Source organism: Triturus cristatus, chromosome 2_1 (assembly GCF_964204655.1).
Source record: "Triturus cristatus chromosome 2_1, aTriCri1.1, whole genome shotgun sequence".
In the NCBI taxonomy this organism is placed as follows: Eukaryota; Metazoa; Chordata; class Amphibia; order Caudata; family Salamandridae; genus Triturus; species Triturus cristatus.
This window is the reverse complement of record NC_140581.1, coordinates 968,052,959-968,077,230: the sequence shown is the minus strand read 5'-3', so window position 1 is coordinate 968,077,230 and position 24,272 is coordinate 968,052,959. Positions and strand designations below refer to the sequence as shown.

The 24,272-nt window shown below is 45.3% G+C and overlaps 1 protein-coding gene across 4 annotated transcripts in view; it reads left to right on the top strand.

The window, feature by feature from the left end:
- The window catches only part of ZDHHC21 (zDHHC palmitoyltransferase 21), a 230,126-nt gene extending 213,536 nt beyond the window's left edge, over nt 1-16,590 (top strand). For all 4 annotated transcript variants that reach the window (XM_085633770.1, XM_085633781.1, XM_085633799.1 and 1 more), the window contains 2 exons: nt 12,630-12,673; nt 15,601-16,590. In XM_085633770.1, coding sequence (XP_085489896.1) covers nt 12,630-12,673; nt 15,601-15,736 — 180 coding nt within the window. In that variant the 3' untranslated portion in view covers nt 15,737-16,590. The remainder of the gene's footprint in view (nt 1-12,629; nt 12,674-15,600) is intronic.
- Nucleotides 16,591-24,272: the final 7,682 nt, after the last annotated feature.

Below are 24,272 nucleotides of genomic sequence, written 5' to 3'. Positions count from 1 at the left end.
TTTAAGTCTTGTGGGGCCTGCCGTCGCAATATGCTGGTGGCGGACCCCCACGACATCTGTCTCGCTGCCTGGAGAGCGACCACTACTCCCAGTCCTGTATGGACTGTCTGGCCATGGCCCTGAAGGCCTTGAGGGAGCTGCGCCGAAAGCTGCTTCAAGTCTGGCAGTCATCCAAGCGCCGTTGACGGTCCAGGGGCCGCTCCAGAGAAAGCTCGCGGGGGCCACCCGGATTCGGGTAAGAGACGACACAAAAAGAAGTTGAAGAAGCGTTGTCGCTCTCTGACGTCCCCCCGTCGGTCCCCGGATTTGGAAGAGGGGGACAGGGGTTCTGCCCCTGCTGCTCCTTCGGAGCCCGGGAGTCCCGCGGCCTATCCACCTTATCCGGGTCCGTCGGCGACTCCCGCGCAGGTGCAAGAGTTTCTTGCTACCATGGACCACCTGTTTAGGCCTTGGGCTCCCGCCGGCGTGCCCTTGGGCACTGTGGTCCCGTGTTAGGATCCTGTCGGCGCCGCCGGCGACGCCGGCGCTGCAGGATCCTGCGCTGCTGGCTCCGGCGCCACGAGGTCCCACGCTGCCGGCTCCGGCCCCAGCGCCACCCTCAGCTCCGCCTCCAGCGCCGCAGTGGATGCCATTCGTTCCGCCCCTGCCCAGGTTGCAGGACAATTTTACCTGGGATCCACATTGAGACGCAATGCCGGTTCGGCCCCGTCCGGCTCCGTTTGTTCCTTTCCCGGTCCCTGCCCTGCCGCCGCAGTCTGTCTCACATGCGGCGGACGTGGAGGACGACTGGGAGGGGTGCGAGGACCGTCTTGCTTGTCAGTGTGACTCTGAGCAGGACTGGGCGGACGAGTTAGAGGAGGCCGGCAGCCTTGATGTCTCCTCTGACCCGGGGTTTGCCTCTCCTCCGCCTACTAGCCAGATCTAAACTGGGGTGTGATGGTGAGCAAAAGAATGATGGATTTAACCCAGATCTCATGACTGGGGGTGAATGTTTTGATTTGTTCTGCATTCCATCCATCAATTGTGTGTCTTTTGCTTTCTCGCCTTAAGTGCGCCAGGTATGCCCAGACGTGGGTCCTGGGCTCACTGTGTCACTGGAATCAAGCTATCCTGGCTGAAGAGGGGTGAAACCCCGAAACCGGTCCTAGGATGCTTGTTTACGGTCCAGGGAGGACCTGGCTTTGCAGTTCGGGCTGGACTGTTCCCATGAAGCACAGGGTCAAGACTGATTTGCATATAGCCAGGTCTAAACTGGGGTGGTATGGGGAGCAAAAGAATGATGGATTTAACCCAGATCTCTTGACTGGGGGGGAATGTTTTGATTTGTTCTGCATTCTGTCCATCAATTGTGTGTCTTTTACCATGGAGGAGGGCGCTTCTTACACAGTGGTGCTCCGTCGGGCAGCTGAGGTCCTCAACCTTGATCTCCCTACTGTGGCCCTAAAAACTAATCTTCTCACTGAGGTGCTCCAGACGGCGTCCATTTCGTCGCAGCCCCTGCTGCCATTTAATGACGCCCTCACTGACGTCTTACTGGGCACTTGGTCGTGGCCAGCCACAGAGGCCCCTGTGGATAAGAACGTCGCCAGGCGTCATCGCCCAGCGCCGGATGACCCTGCCTTTCTGACCACTTATCCTACGCCCGAGAGCCTGGACATCCAAGCTTCGACGTCCCAGAGTGCCTTACCCACAGCTCTGCCGGATAAGGACGCTAAGAAGCTGGAGCAGTTCGGCAAGCGGTTGTTCTCTTCGGCCAGCTTTGGGTTGCGGTCGGTGAACACCGCCTGCCTATTGGGCCGCTATTCCCATGCGGTGTGGGATACAGTTGCACAGGTGTTGCCTCAGTATCCTGAAGAGACCCAAGCTGTGCTGTCCCAAGCTGTTGCCGAGGGTAAAGATGCAGCTAAGTTCGCCATTCAGTGTGGTTTGGACACCGCGGACTCACTAGGTAGAGCAATTGCTACGACTGTAGTGCTTCGTCATCACGCCTGGTTGAGATCTACCGGGTTCTCGCCAGATGTCCAAGGCTCAGTCATGGACATGCCCTTTGATGGCACTCGCCTGTTTGGCGATAAAGCCGACAGTGCGCTGGAGCGTTTTAAGGACTCGCGGGCCACGGCCAAGTCCTTAGGTCTTTCCACGAAAAGCTCAGCCACTCCTAGTTTTCGTTCCTTTCGTTGCCACGGAAGGGACGCCCAGGCACGTTCCTTCAGCAAACCTGTGCAGTCCCAGCCTCAGCGCGCACACGGTTTCCACAGGGACGGGTCTGGAAATCAGAGTGGGGGTCAGTCCTCCTCCGCCCCTGCTGCTTCTACCTCCAAACCTTCCTAATACGAGCTTTGGGGGGCACCCCACGCCAGTGGGTGGCAGGATCTGCTATCACCTTCCCCACTGGCACGCTATCTCATCGGACAAGTGGGTGTTGCCGATCATCCGCAAGGGTTACTCCCTTGCCTTTCAATCCACCCCTCCAGCCATGCCCCCTCAGTACCACCGCATGTCGGGGGAACACTTGGCACTTCTCTAGCAGGAAGTCACGCCCCTCTTGGCCAAGGGGGCTATGGAGTGCGTTCCTGGGCCAGACGTAGGGAGTGGTTGTTATTCCCACTACTTTCTGGTCCCCAAGAAGGACAAAGGGGGTCTGCGTCCCATCTTGAACATCCGGAACGTCAACCGCTTCCTCGTGAAGGAGAAGTTCAAGATGTTGACTTTGGCTCAGGTCTTGTCTGCTCTCGATCCAGGAGACTGGATGGTAGCGTTGGACTTGCAGGACGCCTATTTTCATGTTCCCGTCTTGCCGGCCCACTGGCGTTACCTGCGGTTCATGGTAGGCCACGAGCACTTTCAGTTTACCGTGCTCCCCTTTAGCCTTACCAGCGCCCCTTGGGTGTTCACGAAAGTGATGGCGGTGGTCGCAGCTCATCTGCGCAGATCGGGGGTCTCAGTCTTCCCCTATCTAGACGACTGTTTGTTGAAGGCGGGCTCGCCCCAAACGCTCATCTCCCACCTCCAGACTACGGCCAACCTCCTGCATTTGCTGGGGTTTTCCATCAATGTGTCGAAGTCGCACCTGAATCCCTCTCAGAAGCTCCAATTCATCGGAGCGATTCTGGATTCGGCGCAGTTTCGGGCCTATCCTCCCGAACAGAGGAACCGGGATATTTAGGCTATGAATCCGATCTTTCAGCCTCTATCCCGGGTTTCAGTCAGGATGACCCTCCGGCTCCTGGGCCTGATGGCCTCCTACATCCTGCTAGTGCAACATGCCAGATCGCATATGCGAGCTCTGCAGTGGGACCTGAAGTTTCAGTGGGCACAGCATTAGGGCAACCTGTCCGCTCGCGTCCAGATCTCGGACGGCTCTGCATGTCAATTGCAGTGGTGGCTAACGAATCGCGATTGGGTCAATGGCAGATCCCTCTCCCTTCCCCAACCAGAGGTCACAGTGGTGACGGATGCGTCCCTCCTGGGATGGGTTGGCCACATGGGAGAGGCGGAGATCAGGGGCCTCTGGTCTCCGGCGGAATCCCGGCTCCATATCAACCTGCTGGAACTGCGGGCGATCCGACTTGCTCTGGTAGCCTTCCTTCCCTCTGTCCGGGGACAGGTAGTGCAGGTGTTCACAGACAACACCACCGCCATGTGGTATTGCAACAAACAGGGCGGGGTGGGGTCGTGGACCCTATGTCAGGAGGCTCTGTGCCTCTGGACATGGCTGAAACATCTGGGCATGTCTCTGGTGGTTCAACACCTGGCAGACTCCCTGAACGCCAGGGCAGACGAACTCCGCCACAGATGCATGTTGGATCACGAATGGCATCTGACCTTGGACGTGGTGCAAGGTCTCTTTCTGCAGTGGGGAGAGCCTTGGTTAGATCTATTCGCCACTGAAGAGAACGTGCACTGTCATCAATTCTGTGTGTTGGAATTTCGAAAGCGACACTCGCTCGGAGACGCTTTTCGTCGCGAGTGGAGTTGTGGTCTGTTGTACGCCTTTCCGCCGATACCACTTCTGCCCAGAGTGCTGAAGAAGATCAGGCGCGACCGGGCCCAAGTCGTTCTTGTGGCTCCGGATTGGGCAAGAAGAGTATGGTATCCCGAGCTACTCAGTCTGGCAATCTGTCCTCCGATCCGACTGCCTCTTCGGGAGGATCTTCTGTCGCAGCAGCAGGGGATGGTCCTTCACCCGAACCTGTCCAGCCTCCACCTCCATGCGTGGAGATTGAGCGGCGACAGTTGACAGCATTTGACCTTCCTGACTAAGTCTATGATGTTATTTTGGCAGCCAGGCGTCCCTCCACTAAAACGGTATACACCTGCAAGTGGAATAAATTTGTTGCATGGTGCACAGCGAAGGCTGTGGATCCCCTTTCTGCCCCTCTTTCAGAAGTTCTTCTGTTCCTCCTTTCTCTGGCCCAGCAGGGCTCTGCTCTGGGCACTATCAAGGGCTATCTCTTGGCCATTTCCGCCTTTTTACGGCTTCCAGATCAGCCTTCTCTTTTCAAGTCCCCGGTTGTTAGTCGTTTCTTGAAAGGCATTACACACACGTTCCCTCCAGTCCCCTTTATAATGCCTCAATGGGACTTGAATCTTGTGTTGACTTATTTGATGTGCGCTCCCTTTGAGCCGCTTCACAACTGTCCTCTACGTCTTCTCACCTTAAAGGCTGTTTTCCTGGTTGCTATCACCTCTGCCAGAAGAGTGAGTGAGCTCCAGACTCTTTCTTCTAAACCTCCATTTCGTTCTGTCCATCCGGACAAGGTGGTGTTAAGGACCCGTCCTTCTTTTCTGCCCAAGGTTGTCACGCCCTTCCACATTAGGCAGGCCATCACTTTGCCCACCTTCTTTGCGCCTCCACATCCTTCGAAAGAGGAAGAGAGGCTCCACCGTCTGGACCCAAAACGTCCGCTCTCGTTCTATCTGAAGCGCACACAACAGTTCCAGGTGGATGATCAACTCTTTGTTGGCTACGTAGGCACCAAGAAAGGTCAGGCTGTGCACAAACGAACCATTTCTCGGTGGGTCGTTCTGTGTATTAAAGCCTGTTACTCCTTGGCTAAAAAGAAGCCTCCTGTGGGGCTGCGTGCCCATTGTACTCGGGCGACAGCAGCCACTACCGCTCTGGGACGGGGAGTCCCTTTGCAGAATATCTGTCAGGCAGCTACGTGGTCCTCGCTGCATACCTTTACGAAGCATTGTTGCTTTGACAGCCAAGTCCGGAGAGACGGCTTCTTTGGCCGTTCTGTTCTCCGGGATTTTCTAGTGTGATCTTAGTTCGCAGACCCACCACCGGGGTTGGTATTGCTGGGGTATCTATTCTAAGGCAAGGAATCTAACACTAACGTGTTTCTTTCAGATGACCAAGTTACTTACCTTCGGTAACGATATATCTGTAAGAAACATTAGTTAGTGTTAGATTCCTTACCGCCCTACCCATCCTCCCCTTTCTGCGAACTGATTTCTAGGGTTAAGGTCATGTCTTTTAGGGCCCTAGTTTTATGCACCAGTGGTCAGTGTCTTGCATGGCTCTGCGTTCCTGGCGCGGAAAGTCGTGTACAGAACTGATGTCAGCGAGCATGGGTGGCGCCTAAGTAGTCTCCGTGAGGTCATCTCGGCGCATACGACGCCAGCGACGGACGCGGAGCCGCACTACGCCACCTACTGACGTGCAGAGGTACTGCTAGCGAAAACTTTCCGGATCCAGTCTGACGCCTGGGGATATTCTAAGTTAAGGAATCTAACACTAACTAATGTTTCTTACAGATATATCGTTACCGAAGGTAAGTAACTTGGTCTTCCCTGCCCTTGTGCACAAACTCCAGACTCACATTAACTATCAATTTTCTAAATCTCTCTTCAATATAATACCCAAAACAGCCTGCATATCTCACCTTTGCCTCTGATACACAAAAGTCACTCCTGTATCTATGATAACAGTCTGTCTTGGGCACAATTGCTACTCTCACTTTTGTATCTCTCAAGCAAGAATTGCTTAATTTTACACTCTACCCATCTACATCCCATTCCTCCCACCCATAGGCCATGTATCTCACTCGCATGCAGAATTTGTGCAATTCACCCTTCTCAACCTCTAACACTCCCTCCCCTTCCTCTCGTTCTACTTAAAAAGTGATATTCCCCTCAACATGAATCTTAACAGACTAGGGGTAACTCATGGTTTCAGGACCTTACTGTGTGTAGTAACTTCGCTTTCAGTGTTGTTGACATTAAAAATATAGACTACTGTATAATATACATAAACTAGACAATGGTGTGGCTCTATGATATTTACCTAAAATGTAGATATCTTGAGTTGCAAGTTGGGTTTTGTTTCTGTGATAATCAAGAGGTGGACATTGATAAATTCCTGATCTGGCAGTCGTTGAGCTGGATCAGGGATGTGGCCCAGACCCAGTTAAATGTGCTGTTTCCTGGTGGGGTATCCCGACATCAGCACATATTTACTTTATGTACTTTGCGTTCAGGGCAACAGCTTGCATGAAAAAAGTGAGTGAACGCAAATGCCTCACTCTAAGGGACATTACCACTCCTTTGTTTAAATATCAACCTTGCTGTGAGCTACCTGGAATTTAGCACCTTGCTATCCATGCCGTCAAGGAAACAGCTTATTACTTTTTAAGTGCTTAACATATAGCTTATAATCTGGAGGCAGTTTTTTGAGTTTTCAAAACTCTGTGAGAAATATCCATGCACTGTAAGAATTCAGCGGTATCCGTCTTTATGAATAATTGCACTAATAAGCATTTATGTATCACTTACTAATAAGCCAAAGAGATCCTTTTGAGCTGCCACAGAATAAGAAAGGTAGGGGAGAAAACAGCAAGCTTTAAGCGTAGCATTCAGTTCTTTGATGTCGGTTCTCAACTCACTAAGCTGTGCTACAAGGATTGTAATTTATGACCTGCAGATAACACCATTCTCTGCAACAAAAGCAGTAACCCACTGAGTTTTCTGTGGTTAAGCTGCACGCAGATCTCTCCAACAAGTGCACTAACTACCCAGTTATCTTACCACTATCATATCTTGGAACTTGCTGGGTAGACAAAGATTTCTGCTGCTGGAACTTGAAGATGTTTTCAAATGCTGTCTATTTGTTACCAATTAAGTAACTCATAACAGATTTTCTATTCCATTTGCACATTGCCAGTTTCTATGGGGCAGATGTGTGTAGATATATATATATATATGCAAACAAAGTCCTGACCTCCCGATTTCACAAAGGGAGTTTGGAAACAGGTACGGACCTCAGTCGATGCTGTCATCCAAGAAATGCACCAAGCGGTTTCAAAGTTCAAATCCTTACATTTTATTTCATTTTGTCAGACAAGTGTCCGCCTATATATATTTTCTTATTTTTTTTTTAAACTGGCAGGCTCCACTCCACATGACTTTACGACTTGCGATTCCTCCCTCTTTCTCCTCTTGATCCCAGTAATTTTTTCTCATTTGTAGCACTGGCGACGTTGTAACTTTTCAGATGGTTTTTATAGGACGTGTATATTATTAAATTTATTATATGGTCTCAGTGGCATTATATTTTACGATACACCCCTTAGCATCCGAGATCAAAATACTGCACATTTGCCTCATATATGACAAATCGATATACCCCAAGTGAATATTTTTCCACACTTTTGCCAAGCAGAATGGTTTTTTAAACATAGGCAAAGAGATTCAAGCCAGCGCATGGCCTTACGATATTGAGAGGAGAACACATTAGAAGAAAAGGCTTTACAAAAATCTTAATCACAATGCAATGGTTCCTCTGAACATATCTACTGTTCCCCAACCTCTACATGTTCCTGTGCCCTGGTGGGCTTGTGTGTTCATCTTCGCAAGGCAGGTCATCTGGGCGGACCCAGCACATTGGTGAGGGGTTCAGGCAGTAGAGGCATCATCAGGGAGTGCACTGGGTGAAGCATTTCACTTTTTACCTCAAATCACATTTGCGATCAGCTGCAGTCAGAATCCTTTTATAACATAAATGACACTGTTCTAAGCCTCTGCTGAGTAATTATGATGAACGAACATTGCTCAAGGAGGTGTTTTCAGCCCGCAGCGTTACAAGGGTTTTGTTGTTTCTGCCTCCTGGTGGCTGCTCTACTCAGATGATGAAAGGCAGCTTTGATTTGCTTGAAGTGCTCTAGGCAGTCTCTTTTTGTTACTTTCTGCGATTTAAAGTCATAACACATCCACATCGGAGCAGCTGAAGTGAGCTGTCGGTGGTCCATTAACACTAGTTTTATGTTCCCCTTGATCCTGCAGCCCAGAGAGGATTTAATAAGGAAACACCAGAAACGTCGTACATTTGGAGTAATTTAACTGCTATCTACTAGTCGTTTTCGTGTGTTTTGGATGCGCTTCTGCGGCTCCACTGGAAGCTAGAGCAGCCATAGAAAGTGAAACGTAGTAATTCCAGTGCCATATTCGACCACGCCAGTTAACATGGTGAGCTATCTCAACCCCCCTGGGTGAGACTGGAGAGGTGTGTCAAGACAGCACTGCAATACCTGACGGGCACCCTATGAGGGGCTCTTTAGCGGAGATCTTTTTTTCCTTGCCGTATGGTGCCGTGGGTGTGAGGGATCTACTGAGTGTAGTCATAGGGTGCCCGGCAGGTATTGTTAGCGCCCGACATGACGATGAGCATGCCCTATGATGAAGCATGACACCCAGCTGGCTGGGTGTGTGAGGGCCCTAATTCCAAAAGGAGGGATTCCCCTTTTCCCCCTTTTGCAACAGGACAGTTTCTATTGTTCTTTGATTCAGGCTCTCCCTTCTCCTCTCACTGCCCTACATAGGAACTGCATACCCTTTTTGGTTGTTGAAAGTGTCTGGGCATGTATGCTGGACCTCAGATAAGACCATAGTCCCCCCTTTTTGGTTTATCTGTCCCATATAGCCAATTCACCTCTACTAGTCTTTGCATTGTACTTATTGTAACATACCACAGTCTGTGGACTGTTGGCTTTTGTGTCCACACAATCCAAGGGAGCAAGACTACAGCAAAATGAATTCAATGAGAAGACATGAGACGCAATAACTGGTTCAAAACACAATCCACTAACTGCATATTCCTACCACATCGCTCAACCTGTGACATTAGCAAAGGTTGCAACACTTACAGTGTGGAATTATGTATGTGATACACAGCCCTGTTATTTTCCTCTAGAGTCCCCAGTTTGTCTGTTAGAACATGCAGTGAGGCCAACCATACGTATATTTTAGAACTATGCTTATGTGTCGCTTACAAAGTATTGAATGACTTCTGGGTTGTGTCTTTTTCATCAGTGCAAAGGCTTTGAGATAAATATCGTAAGGGCTAGGACACTAAAAGGCACCACTGCCATAAGTTAACAACCAGCAAGTTTCCACAGTAATCATATTTTTTGCCTCATGACACTCATGTAGACACTCTGGGCCTGGCATGAGTAACTGTATTCAGACTCAGAGCTGTGCTCTGCGGGCTGGAGAAGCGCACCAAGCGTGCACTCCTTAATACATGGGACTATCGTCCATTTACTGGCTTCTAGACACTTGGCTATCTTTGAATCAATAGTTCTAGACCGGTCCTTTTTCTGTGCTTCTCGGAATGAGCCTGTATCCTACTGTCCTCGCTCTGTAAATTTTAACTGAATGACTAAAACTGAATTATTTCTTTGGCGTCCCATTTGTGTGCTATGTGAGTGTCAAGAGTGCAAGGTAACTGGTGGCAGATACATTGTATGTGACAAGTGGGATCTGCTTTAGCTTGTTTCTGGTGCAGCATGACACAAGATGACGGCTAGGTTACAACTCCCAGACTAGCAAAGTGTGTTGATTGCATTTCTGAGTCTTTTGAGATGCGCTAGACATTTAGATTTGGGAGCATGGAGACTGGGCTACCTTTAGAAATGGATCAGTGACCGTTCAGCTGAGGTGTGCCTAATTATTCCTTCCTGAACATTAGATTAGATGGAGGGTGGAGACAGAGGTCTCCTTTGTAGAGCAGAGGGAAACATTCCATCAGGGCCTGCCTGCCTTGTATCCTAAAGGTGCTACTCTCAAAAGGTGAATGACTGCCATTCGCAAGGCCTGATTGTGTTCTTGCTTTGGGTATGCCACTTGGATATACTATTTATCCCTCTTTGACATTTTATCATAAACTTGAATGAAAGACTTAGCCTGCCATCTAGAAGAGACATACTATCTGATTGAACCACCTTTATATGCCTCCAGAAGAATGAGAATAGAAATAAAATTCCCTGTCTGGAGGCTTAACTAGAAGAAAGGGAATGACACCATCCAAAGGGGTTCCAGAAATTCTCATTGAGGTGGCTGAGAATTCTTGCAGAGTGTCAGCGAATTCTTGTGAGCCACGGCTTGTTATTTACAGCAAGATTTGCAGAGGTGAGGGATATACCCTAGTGATATCATGAACAGAGGTGACACCGCAAACCTCATCCTACTGGCTCTTTCTGCAGCCATTGGCCCCTTCTTCCGCCCCATCATTATCCAATGACTGGACAAAACCAGCATTCAAGGTCCTGCACTTGATGTGATTTGCTCCTTCCTGTTATGCTGCACCCAGTCGGTCATCCTGACCTCCTTCTCTTCGGATACTGTCAACCTCACCTGCGGAGTTCCACAACGATTCTCACTCAGCCGCATGCCCTACATGACCCCACTAACATCAGTGCCCATGGAATCAACATCTTATCCAGTGCTGCCAACACCCAGCTCATAATCTCCCTATCTGGCAAGACACCAAACTACCAGACAAATTGCTCCACCTGCATGACCGAAGTCACCAGATGGATGAAGAAAAACTGTCTCAAGCTCAACACATACAAGACTGTAGTAGTAATCTTCAGCAAAGACACCCCTCTCTGGGACTCCACCTGGTGGCTAGCCGAACTTGTTGAGCACCATACAATTGCACATAACATGGAGTGGTGGAGCGCTCAGGATCTATGTTGGCACTATGCCTGCCTGGCCTGCTAGAAGAGGGGTGAGAAGGGCAGGCTTGCAGGAGGAGCAGTGCATATAGGTGCCTGGTAGGAGTGAATTACCCAGGAGTGTGGTTCTCGAGGAAATATCACGCAGCCGATCCACGTCCTGAAATGAATCTTCTGTGTCCTTGTAATCATATCTGACACACTGCAACAAAGAAAATCAAGAGTGTGGCTGTTATTCATGGTTACTCCACAAGTGGTGGACTATTTCAGGAACTGGTCTGAGTGTTGGAGTGGGTACTTCTGTGCCCCACCGGCGGTGACGGACCAACAATAGGACCGCCAAACTCATAATAAGGCACTATATCTTAAGACCCACTTCACAAGGGTACTTGCGCACCTAGATCTGACTTAGGTGTGGTAATATCATAATTTACTATTGAAAATTCACATTTGTGATTCCCAAAAAGTGAATTTGCATTAGTAAATATATTTACCCACACTCAAATTTACACCTGGATGGGGTAATTTTATGTGTAAATATGATTCAGATGGTGGAGACACTGATAAAAGGTAGTCAGCACCTACAAACAGAAGTTTGTGGGTATTCACACACCTTTTGCATGTTGTTTCCCATCTTTGAAATGGCTGCATATTTATTTCTGTGAAGGGTAAGAGTAAATCGGCTTTCAGGATGTGAGAAAGGGAGAAAGGAGTGAACACTACTAAATGGGTGTTGGTGAAAGAGTTTTTTCGATAGGGAAAAAAATTCCATTTGTGAGGAATAAAACAAATAGGTTAGCAGCAATGTGTACGGCATATGTAAGACTTTATTTTATTAACACTTGTTACACTTATACATGTGTAAATGACTTTGCTTGTGTGTAGCTTAAAATTTATGAATAAGTCCAGAAATAATCCTGGGACTCTGACTGTCACAGATTCCTTGAATGAGTCCTGCAAGTACTTGTGAAGTCCATGATATTTGAAAACCTGCTCCAAACTTAAGGGCTTATTAAGTCTGGTGGTCTAACCGCCCTATTATGACCAGGGCGGTCAGGCTGCCCTAGGACTGCTGCAACCACCAGGGATCAGAGATCCCCGGCGGTGGCATGGGGATCTGGAAGCCGCAATATGCTTGGCGAGTCCGCTGCAGCCCTGCCAAGCATGTTATGAGATTCCTCACCACCATGAAAAGTGTGGCGGTGAGGAAACAAAGTGGGCCCTACAGGGCCCCTTGTGCATCTGTGCCATGGGGTGCTGCAGGGGGGCAAATGTTGATCCCCCCCTGTGTGCATGCCCTGCACTACCTGCATGGCATGGACTGCAGCAGTCCATGTTGTGCAGGTACTGACTTTGACATTCCCATTGTGGTGCCCATTTTCTAGGCACTGCTGTGGATACACCAAAGAACTGCCCGTCAGACAGAAGAAAACTCCTAATCTGGCAGGCGGTTCAAACATGGGTTTGGCGATGCGGGAGCTCTGGCGGGGAAGCCAACAAATTAGGAGCAAGTAACTTACACTATAAGGCATGTCATGAGCAAGGAGCTGACCCAATTCTCGCTCCGTGAAATTTTGTGTTGGACAACAGTGAGAACTAAAAAGTGATATCCTTTTCTGACAGTGCATCAATCTTTCTGATTGAAATATTTTTGTTTTGTCCCCATCGCAGGATACTACGACGATAGAAAAAATGTCAAACTGCTGTGAAGGAATGTGAGTATCTACAGAAATTGTTGCTATTGCTATGTAAAAGTGCTAATGGGAGTTTTTCATTGGGATTTCAAGAGGCAAAAAGAGGTGGTAAGTAATCGGGTCAAGTAAATTAAAATGATGAAGACCTCATTTTGAGTTCTGTTGGCATCCATCCCTTCTGCTCCCTACCTTAGAGTACCGACAATCAAAAATAGCTGCTTGCCACCCATTCTCTTTTCCAAAAGTGGCCCCTCCTGTGTGGCAGATTGACTTCTGGCAAAGCTGAATGCTGAGTGTGTCACCATGTTGTTGCGGCCGCCTCTGCATTCTTCTTTGCTTTTCAGAAACAGCCATCCACCCAAAGTAGGGGAGTTGTTTCTGAAAAGCAGAAAATAAATATCCACGACACCCAGAGGGTATTTTCCGGGTACATCATGGCCATTTTCCTAATTTTCTAGCCTGCCCTCAAATAGTTGTCCCAGGTAGGAAACTTCAGTGGTGGATGCTCCACCCTAGGTAGGGCAGGGCATGGCATCTGCCACTGGGACTCAAGAGCCATGAGTCAAGGGTTTTCAACAGCGGAGTCAGTTGAGGCACTGACAGTCGAAAACTGGTGATTGCCTGCTTCTAAATGGTGTGGAGGCACCACTGGTTCTGCGAAACAGGAGCCCTGTTACTTTATGGCAGTGTACCCTTAAAGCCAAAATAAATGTGTAAACTTTACACATTGAGGGCCTGATTCACATAGAGAACTTGCACTTTTGAGTAAGTTTACTACTTTTGGTTAGTCACAATATCCAAGTTTAAGCTACTATTTTTAAAAAAACAGTAGTAAATCCAGCACCACACATGGCCAACAACTGGGAGTACAACACCAATAGAAAATAACGGAGGTATGCAATTAAAATAAACTTCCATAGGAAATAATGGTCAATTAAATAAATTAATTTAGTGTTAAAAGGTGTAAAAATAGTACATATTTATTATTTAACTATGAAATATCTTAATATCCTATTCTGAATTTAACATTTTATAAAATAATTGTTACTAACCTGTAGCTTAAATTTAATTAAGTCTTTCTCTTTTAATAATTATTAATCAATAATTTAAAAAATAATGCTTTAGGTGAGAGTTTATTTTTTAATTTAAACTTCTGAAAAATATGTATAATTTATTTTATATTTCCAGAAATATTTATTTCAAAATTAAGTTAATAGGGCTGTAGCTTTTTTTGTTCTATATACAAAATGAATATATAAAATACATTTACATTAAGTTTTAATGTACAAATAGCTTTAATATTTATTTTGAACTTTAATACCTTTTTGAAAACTTGTTCTATACTTTACTATAGGGAGACTCCTCAGTCATGGCAGAGATCTCTGCTTGGTAATGTATAGGAAAACATAAAAAGTTTAATTAACTAGAAAATAAATATTAAAAATATTTTTATGGTAACTTTGAATGTACATTATATAAATTTGTATATTTGGAACAAAGTAAAGAATGGTACACCACTTAACTTAATTGTGAATTAAAACTAAGAAATATAAAATAAATTAAAATCATTTTTCTGAAGTATAAATTTAAAAAAAGGCAGTAATTATTAAAGGTGATGTATACATTAGATTAATTTGGTTATATTTCCAAAAACTATTGTTGCATTGATTTTTTTACATTTAAAACAAGTTATTAAAATATTTTATAATTAAATAAATATGAACTTATTTTATGTGTTAGCATTAAGTTATATTTAATTATAGTTTTAACATTTTAAATAATGTCATTTAATTCAACAATATATTCTATCGGGTTTTATTTTTATTGCATACTTCCAATATTTTCTGTAGAGGTGTTGCATTACCAGTGGTTGGCCAATATGTGGTCGTTTTTGTGTGTTTTTTTACTGCTAATTTACAGTCAGATTTTGCGACTAGCCAAAAGTAGTGAACGTATTCATAAGTTTGTTACCTTTGTGAATCAGGCCCTGAGTCTTGTTAATGGTAAACGTAAATACTTCACATTTATTGTCCTTAAATGTTGTTTGGAGTAGACCTGGACGGAATGTCAATAATGCTGGTGTAATCGGAGTAAATGTGTTAATTCTGCTTTACTCTGATGCAGAATTACTGATAATGAAGCGATTACACCCTCTCGAGTAATTAAAAGTAATTGGGGGGGGGGGGGGGGGGGAAATCCAACCGCAACTGCATATTTAGAGAGGGCGAGTGACTGCTTGTGCTGCTGTTTATATTCTGTTGTATTTAGCACTATTTTCTTAGCACAAAATGCATCCTTGCTTCCATTTTGGTTGCGAGGGGACGTTTTTATGCAAAGAAAATAGCACTAAATGCAGAATTACTCTTCTCGCGTAATTCCATGTAATCTCACAGAATTTTGGGCGAATTCCGTGCAATTACGCTACACAGAGTTACTCGATTTACGTTCACCCCTAGTTAGAAGGACATTACAAAAAAAGTACCTTTTTAAATGAGATTATTTCTTTACAGTAGTGAAAGATGTTCTGCCATTTTAGTTGCAATGGTTACATAGAGTGCAGCGGGGGGTGGAGGGCGTAGGGGGACCTTTGTGAATCTATATTGCTATATTGTCTTAGTGTAGAGCATCTGTCGTGGGCCTTGGCTGCTTGGAGTTTGAAGCCTGGTGATGTGTGGACAGTGGCACAACCCGGGTTCACCTTTAGTTGAACTGGTTGAGTGTTTAAATAAGTGCAAATGCTACAGTCCAGTGCTGGTTGAAAGTGCACATGTTGAGTTCCCCACCCAAGCTCCGGCCTGCCTGCAGCAATGACAGAAAAACCCTGGGTGTCATGCTAGGGACATGAGTCTCGAGAGCCCGCGCGCGCCTCTCCAGCGCGTGCGCTTTGTTTTCACTGAGTGACGGACACCCGGGCCGCGGCGTCTCACTAATAATGCTGTCTTCTCCAGTTCTAGGGCCCGGAAGCCGTGGCAGCAGACCTTCTCGGAAGTGTTTGGCACTCGCTGGAAGATCCTGTGGTTCGTCCCTTTCAGGCCGCGGCGACCACTGAGCGCCTCGTACCACCACAGCGACAGTCACGTCTAGGCGCAGATGGGCCCTCGGCGCCGGAAGCGCTATTTACAGGTTTTTTCCGACAGAGCTGCGAGGCCATGAAAACCCACCCACGCCCACCGGTCTCCGACAACACAACATGCCCCCAGTCTTTATTATAACCGCTATCCATAGACGGCTCTGGGACTCGTACAAGATCTGTTTGTGTTTTAAAAGGTGTTCGCTTTCAAATAGCCTTCCCGAGAGACTCGGCAGAGCCTTTGAGTTCAGAACATAAACTTGGAATTGGGAGGACGGGCAAGACACTCCTGGGGGTTTTCAGCTTTTTTTTTTTTAATCATGTTTCCAGGCGACACCAGAGAGATGTTATCTTATCTGTGACATGCGTTACTTCACTTTATTTCAACAAACATTGATTATTGTGTCAAAAATGCAGATACACTCGTTTGATTTGTCCCTTTGAGATGTATTCGCTCTCTGCCCATCATAAATAATTTCTAAATGTAATCCCATACTCAGAAGACAGGCACCAAGGTTTTATTTAATTCATTTGTATATCTACTTTCTGCTGAGCGGACGGTAATAGTTGATCAGGTAGTTCTGAAATTACTTACAAAAAGTAAAATTAGTTTCTCTCAGTGAAGGGTTAAAAAGCCGTATGATTCATTGCAGAGGTCTGGTTTTAGTTGTTGTCCACAATGCTGTCATCTCCAGTCATGTTTTAATTTATGTGAACATGTATCCCGTTGTACTGCAGGGGCTGGATTAGATACGATTTTATGTGTGTGAAAATATTCAGGGAAAAGTAGTTCTGTATATCGAATTATGAATATTTACAGGTTTTATAGTTGAGGAAAGGAGAATATTTTAAATGTTTTTTGTTCATATGTGATTGTAGATGTTTTATTTGTGACTGTCCTACTGGGTTCTAAAGCACCTGTGCGCTTTTGTGATAGTGCATGGTCCAGACACATGCCAGCCGGATCCAATTGACATGGTGAGTGGGTTTGTCTGGCTGTTAAGATACACTCTTGCTCATGCCCCTGGTTACCCTAGAGGTCGAATGATTGGCGCAGCTAAAACAACTGGCAGCCATTTTGTTTCCTTTTCACTGAAAAATTAGGTTAGAAAAGCAAAGTTGAAATGTAAATAACTGGCTGGATCAAATAATACGGGATGCTGCTGTAGCATGCTCTGTGCATGTTTCATGTGTGTGCGTGCCATGACGCATACATGTTGCACCTCCTACAGAGCGAGAACATCTACCTCATCTTGATATATATACTGAAGATAAGCATCACACAGGCGTTCATCTATTCAGGCTTGGTTTCCAGCAGCATACAGTCTACCAAAGGAGGTTATAGCTCTTTGTTTACGTTGTGATAATTCTTATATGAATTTTAATACTCTATTTTGCATTTTCACTTTCTGTATCTTAAACACCGTCGGCTCTTCTCATCTGGGGATTGCCAGTTGTATTTCTTTAAACTTCATTGCAAGACATCATTTAGATAGTTAAGTGTAATCTAAAAGGTGCTAGGTAGTAGATTTGTTGTAACCTGGATGATTGTAAATTAAAATCTTGGATTTTACATGTTAGATTTTACACCTACAGGAATGAACTAGAAGTAGAATCAACCGAGCTTTCTGAAAACCAACATATAGGTGGCACAGGTGTAGAATGTGTTTTACTATCTTTCTGGGTATATTGTGTGATTTATTGATTATTCGTATTGCAGCTGCACACCCTGGTGTGTAGTTTGTCGTGTTTGTCTCTGGATGAGTTCCAGTGCCTTCTTGCTTTGAAGGGACAGTAAAAATGGAATCTCGTTACTGACCTTGGTGTGGCCTTGGAATATTATTTTTCCCAATCGCAAGCAGGGTAATGAATAAACATTCCACGAGGTGCGGGTTGCTGTGGGAATGGTAAAAATACATAATTTATCATTTTCATGGATTAAAAATTGCTAATTTCTGCAGGATCCTTTCTTTACTTCTGGGTGCTAAAATGCCATTATGTTCTTTGGCTAGATAGCTTTAGAATTTTCATCAGGTACCTCTACAGGCATCAATAGCAGGGCTTCATTTAAACACTTATCTAAAGTGCCCGGCCTGAACCAATATCTGCCTATTGTATCTTGTGTACTTTTTGCAACTCCTCAAATCACTAGATTTTCAGAGAACAGATCAAAATTAAAAGATATTTGCTATGGTTAAAAAATCAGGACTATTCCTAAGATTTAGTTAGTACTACTGTGCAAATTCAAGGCTTTCTGGAAAACACTAGAAAAGTGGGAAAGTTAGAAGAACTTAGAACAGTTAACTTTGCACCGGTGCAGAGCAAATTTGCACCAACATTTGTATAAAGCAGCCAGTACTAAAATAACATTTTCACTAAAGGACTGGTGACAAAATGCAATTTTTCCCCATTTGATGAAAATGTGGATTTTGAACTACCCTGTGAATGCAGATATCATTTTTCACTAGTCAATTTGTGCAGATTTGCCTTATATTCATGTAGAGTTGTTGTAATCTCCCTGTAGCTCATCTGAACCACTGGATTAATGTTTTCAGAACACTGAGATAGGCTGATAGTGCAGAGTTCCGGAAATACTAAAAAAAAAAAAAAACAATAGTTTAAATGTAAGAGTTAGGGTTGGAAGGGTCTACCACTGTTGAGAAAATTGTCAAGGCTTTTGTAGGGGAGAGGGTCTCCAGCACGGTAATTCAAAGCAAGACTTAGGCATTTCAAACAATCACAATGCTAATTTAAGACAGAAAAAAACTTTGGTGTCAATGGCATCTTCTGGTTCTTGCTCTGTTTTCCTCCAGGAAACCTCCTGAGTGGGAATATGGGAAGGGAATGTGGACACAGGTAGGTGTGTCATCTCGTGGGTTCATACTAGCACTTAGTTTCTAAAGAAAAGCATAAAAAGCTATGGGCAAATCCCCATGGTTTTTCTCGGGAACCATCACCAGCTTTGCCAACTGCCTGGGCTTCCTTGATAAGACCTTATTTCACTACTCTTGTCTATGTATTTCACTCTTGCAAGTTCATTTTCATCCTTGCTCTTAAAGGATACCAGCCATTGCCCAAAAGTGAGGTCTGGTGTCCACCACCTACAAACACCGATGCAAATTAAGCACTGGATCTGCCTAATTACTTACAGCAAAAAGAGCTGATGTTTTCAAGTTTAAATAGTCGAAAATGTGATAGGCCAAAAACGCTAGAAATCTCTTCCTCTAATTATTAACAAAAGCTGCAGGAAGTTTAGAAAGTCACGCAAGGCATGCTATTATGTTTAATTATTTTGCTCTGTAATACTTTCTCTAACTTTTCTCTGTCAAGAAGTCTCCCTGATCCATTATGCAACATCTGAGGCTTGTTAACGCAATGCATAAATCCGCTCTCACTCCCTGGAGCACGCTAAAGACTGCATTTCAAGCTGTGTGTTTTGCTCCATTTTTCCAAGAGAAACGTCAGCTTGATGCCTTTATCCTTTAAAATACCATTGTTGGTGCCCTAAACGGCGAAACAAATCATACTGTTTTATTAAATGACTCGATAAAGGAATAAAAAAGTCCTTGGTCCACCCATCATAGCATAGGGTGCACAACTCCTGGTGGGATTTGCTGGTCTTATCCCTTCTTTCTTTCCTTTCAGTTCTTAGCTTCCTCAGAGCAGGAGCTGGAAGCGTTGATCTCCCTCAAGGCGCTTGGTACATCTCTGTTTTTCAGTTATTGAAGCCGCAACCAGTGCGTGTTGGCGACGGTGTCCGAAGGTTGTGTGTCTAAAACGCAACATTCTTTTGATGCCACCCCGAGCAAATCTCATTGATTGAAATCTGTTGAGCGGAACAGAAGCAGAGGACAGTGGTACCCCGCTTGTATTTCTTTAGCTACTAGAGTTCGAAGACTTCCAGTTAAAACCAGAAATACTGTGGAGTACATATGAGCTCCCATGATTTTCTCCTATTCACCTCAGATGGGACAAATGGGACGTCATGGGTATTTAAAAAAGTAAAATGTGGTGTTGATATCGAGTAGAACAAAATATTACCTGTAAATACTTATTAGTTATATAATTCAATCTACATTCATTAAGCATTGGCTTAAAAATCACCCAAATAACTTTTCTTCTTACAGACATCCAGAATTTAGATGATGGCACATGGTTTAAATGTCCCGGACAAGCAACGAGAGACAATTAGAAAAATGCATTGTGTTGTAGATTCAACAGTGCATAGAAGCTACTGCTTTGGACTAAAAAAGAATGAATATGTCTGTAAATTAGGAATAGTTTAAATAATGAAGCCAAAGCATCATGTTCTGAGGCATCATTTTTAATTCTGGTTTCTTGATTTCATCCATTGTCTACCTGCAGAGCTATTCACAGACTAAAGTATGTGTGTCATACAGTCACCTTCTCAATAAGGGCACCCGGCAAATTTATAATGTGCGTATATCATGAACGTTTCGATGGCTGTACTGTTTCAAGTAAGAGTCACTGCATGTTTCTGCAGTTTCCGATCTTCACACCCAGCCTTTAGATCATTTTGTCTTATCTTCTAGTTAAAAACGGCACCCTATAAAGAGACATATAGATTTTATAGGATAGTAGACACAAATGCATAGGGATAAATTCTGCAACAGATTTCTATTGATCGCTTATTATATGAGGCTGCCCTGCCTTTCCATCTGGTCCATGCTCCAAAAATTCACATATTTTCTACGTTATCAAGTAATTGCAGAAATCAAACAAGTTTAACCCTCAAGGACATAGCAAAACGTAATGCTGCTCGGTCACAGGCATTATACTGTTTGTGGCAGAGTACATGGGTGTGTTTTGAGGAGATCACTTTCAGTTGTGGACATAGTAGCATGACCTACTGTGATGGGCTGGATATCAAATGTACTAAGTGTCCAGGATGTCTCTAGTTGTTGACCAATTCAATCACTGCTCTAGTTATTAAACACCTTGTTAGTTGAATAACTGTGCAAACTTGCTAAAACCCCTTCCTGCTCTTAGGTAATCTGTTTATACTGTTTTTCTGCCAATCAGTTGATCAATCAATCAGGGTTCTTGTTAAGCATGACTATTCACCCGTAAGGGTCTCAAGGCGCTGAGTGAGGGGGGGGGCTGCTGTTCAGTCAAAGAGCCAGGTTTTTAGGTCCTTCCGGAATTGAGGCAGCGCCAGAGATGTAGAGGCATGGAGTTCCGGGGTCTTCTCAGCAAGGTAGGAGAAGGACCTGCCTCTTATCCATGGTCTTGTGGATCCGAGGGACAGTGGCCAGGGCTAGTTGGGTGGATCACAGATGTCTGGTGGGAGTGTAAAAGGAGAGGCAGTGTTTTAGGTATGCAAGTCTGGCATTGTGGAGGGCTTTATAGGCATGAGTGAGGAGCTTAAAGATAATTCTTTTGTTGATAGGTATCCACTGAAGGTCTTTCCGGTGACCGGTGATGTGGCTGCAGCGGGGGATGTTCAGGATGAGTCTGGCAGAGGCGTTCTGGATGTTCTGCTGTTTCTTTAGAAGTTTTTGGGTGGTGCTGGCATAGAGTGCATTGCCGTAGTCAAATCTGACGCAGACAAGAGCATGGGTGAGCATTTTAATGGACTCTGTGGGTATCCACTTGAAGATCCTCCGAAGAAGGCGGATAATGGTGCAAACAGTCTACTTTTCTTATTTGTTCTTATGGTGCTACCATGTGGCATTTTTGTTGCCTGTTGTTCTGAGGCAAATTAAGGTCAGAAGCATTCCACAGGTTAGAGTAATTCCGTTCACTTTAAAGCTGCCTATCACCTTGGCATACCCTAAGTGTTGCTTGTTACCTATTAAGCAAACCCCTTAATATGAACATTAGTACCCAGACTGGGATGATGTAGAGATAAGCACTGCCCACAGACCGCAATCCTCCCCAGTAGAACAATGTATGAAACATGTTTTTAAAATCAACTGTACCTTGTAGATGTGGAGCTCATTTTTCAAAATAAAGGGGTGAGTTGAAAAAGTTCTTAACAATCATAATGCACCTCAAAAGTGTTGGCCAGGTTAAAAAATTGTGATTACCTGCTTTGGATTCCCTACAAAGGGCACCTCCTATTCAGAAAAAAATGTTTGCAACTATATGAGGTAGCCTCAGCAGTGCTTAGTTTGCAAAAGAATGAGTGCCCATGTCTAAAGCTCTGCTTGGAACCCCACAGCCGGTACTATTGAATGTCGGGCCTCTTTAATCCACTATCAGACATTGCCTACCCCTTTCATCTCACTTTTTCTGGTCTCTTCCTTCTCCCTTTGACTGTTTTCTAGTCTAATATCTTTTTTCTCTTTTGTTTATTTTCCCTCTCTTTTTCTCAGTCAATACCTGCTGTAGAAAAATAAGTGCCGGTCCCCGAAAAACAGTACCTATGGCAGCCCTCTTCCACGCAACCACTAGCTCAAAGTAAGCACTGAGATTCAAACTTTGGCGCCATCCAGTGGTGGGGCTGGCTTACTGCCTTAGGAGAACTGTGTCCGAAAACTATCGGGCTGGAGATTTGGGGGAAAAAGTCTGGGCGCCAAAATACTATGGTGCCGATTCTGATCCTGGAAAAACCGGGTACGAACCGTCGGTCGGAGCGTTTTCTCCGTCCGACTCGTACCCGGGAAAAAAACATTACAAACATGGAAGTACGAATCGCACGGAAACACCATTTCCATACGAGTCGTACAAAACACCGACCGACGAAAATATACATACAAATGTGATCCGGGGAAAGCGCCGACGTGACGTCGGGACGCTTTCAGGCAGCGTTTCACGAACCAGGAAGTACGATTCGAACCGACAGCAGTCCGGACGGCAATATTTTTACGGCACCCAAAAAGTGCCGGAAAAGCGAAGTACGCCGCGAAACGACCAGATTAAGGGGCCCGGTACGCGCCGAACCCCCCCCCCAGCCCCCTTGAGTACACGCCGAACCCCCCGTGTATGTACACCCGTGTACGTGCGGACCGTACCCCCACCCGTGTACGTACGAGTCGTACCCCCCCCACGGGGGGTACGACTCGTACGTACACGGGTGTACATACACGGGGGGGTTTGGCGCGTACTCACGGGGGCTGGGGGGGGGGTCGGCGCGTATGCGGGCACATGTCTCCATGGTTGCTATGGGAGTTCGGTCCGTACGGTGCATTTTCCATACGGTTGTAACATCGGACGCACGGGACGGATCGTACTTGCGCGCTCGGACTTCACTTTTCACATTTCTACGTAAAATCGTCCGGGGATGTGTCGGACACTTTTTCCGACCCGAGGACGTGTGGGGAAATTTTCCAAATGCGATTCATATGGACTTTTTCCCATATGAATCGTACTTGGCAGTTTGTACGCTACTTGTACGATTTGTACGGTAAAAAGACCGGATACGAGTCGTATGGGGAAAATTTTTCCAGGATCGGAATCGGCACCTATATGTATAATTAAAGCAACTGAGTTCAGTTTCTTTAAAAATCCTTGCACAATTTTGATGAGAACATTTTGTTAACAATCTTTCATTAATTGTTCATGCTTCACGCTTGGTTATCCCTTCTTTTGACACAAGATTCATGATTTCAGTTAACTTAGTTACCCATGAATTATAGTCTTTTTTTCATCTCTTCACGCATGAATTTCAAACCTCCGCTCTTCATGGAGGTGCCCTGTAACAGTATGGTAATGCTATCTCTGGCGTATGGAGTCTCTCTTCAAAACGGCCTGTTCGGTTGAATTGTTTAATGCTCTAAATATGTTTTCTAATTGGAGGGAAGGTCCTGAGAAGCACCGGCCTATGGAATGGAGCCTAGACTCGCTTCTCCTGGTGTTGGCTCTGCTGGGCTAAGTGTCAAATGGAACAGTCCAGCAAACGGCTGCTCCAGTTCTCCTCTGAAAGGGAGCCCCAGTAGCATCACCCATTTATCTGTCTTTGTGGGCCCCATCAGCGAGGAGCAGTTTTCATCTGAGTACCACAGGAAATTTGAGAACCATGTTTATACTTACCTGTATTCCCTTTGTGCAACTCATGCAGCAAAAAGGGAAGAATGGATATGCTTAAATAAATCGAACCCACATATGTATACTTTGGGTGCATCAGTTTCTTTGTTTTTCCTGTAATGTGCGATTACAGACCAGGTGCAACCTGGTAGAAATCAAGTCTGGCCCTGCCCTAATAAAGACAGCCCATCTTGAAGTGCTAGGCACATCCCTTCCGAAGGATCACCTTTTTTACTGCAGCCAAGGTCTCCACTTGTCCATGCCTCGCTCTATCGTTATGGCATCATGCAAAAACACCAGAGGCATTTTGTTTTTACCCTATCTGTTTACTTGATGGAGAGGTACTGTTAAGAGAGCACAGAATCTTGCACTGATCTGTACTAGTTATATGTACAAGAATTCTTAAGATTTGTTCAAAGATACCTCTAGCTTAGTGTTGCAGTGCCATCTATAACGTGCACCTATTTGATCCTACTAGTCTAATGCCTTCTTTCTTTTCAAAAAGTGAATTACTTTGTTTTCTACATCCATGTGCAGTTACTACTGAAACAAGAACTTAGA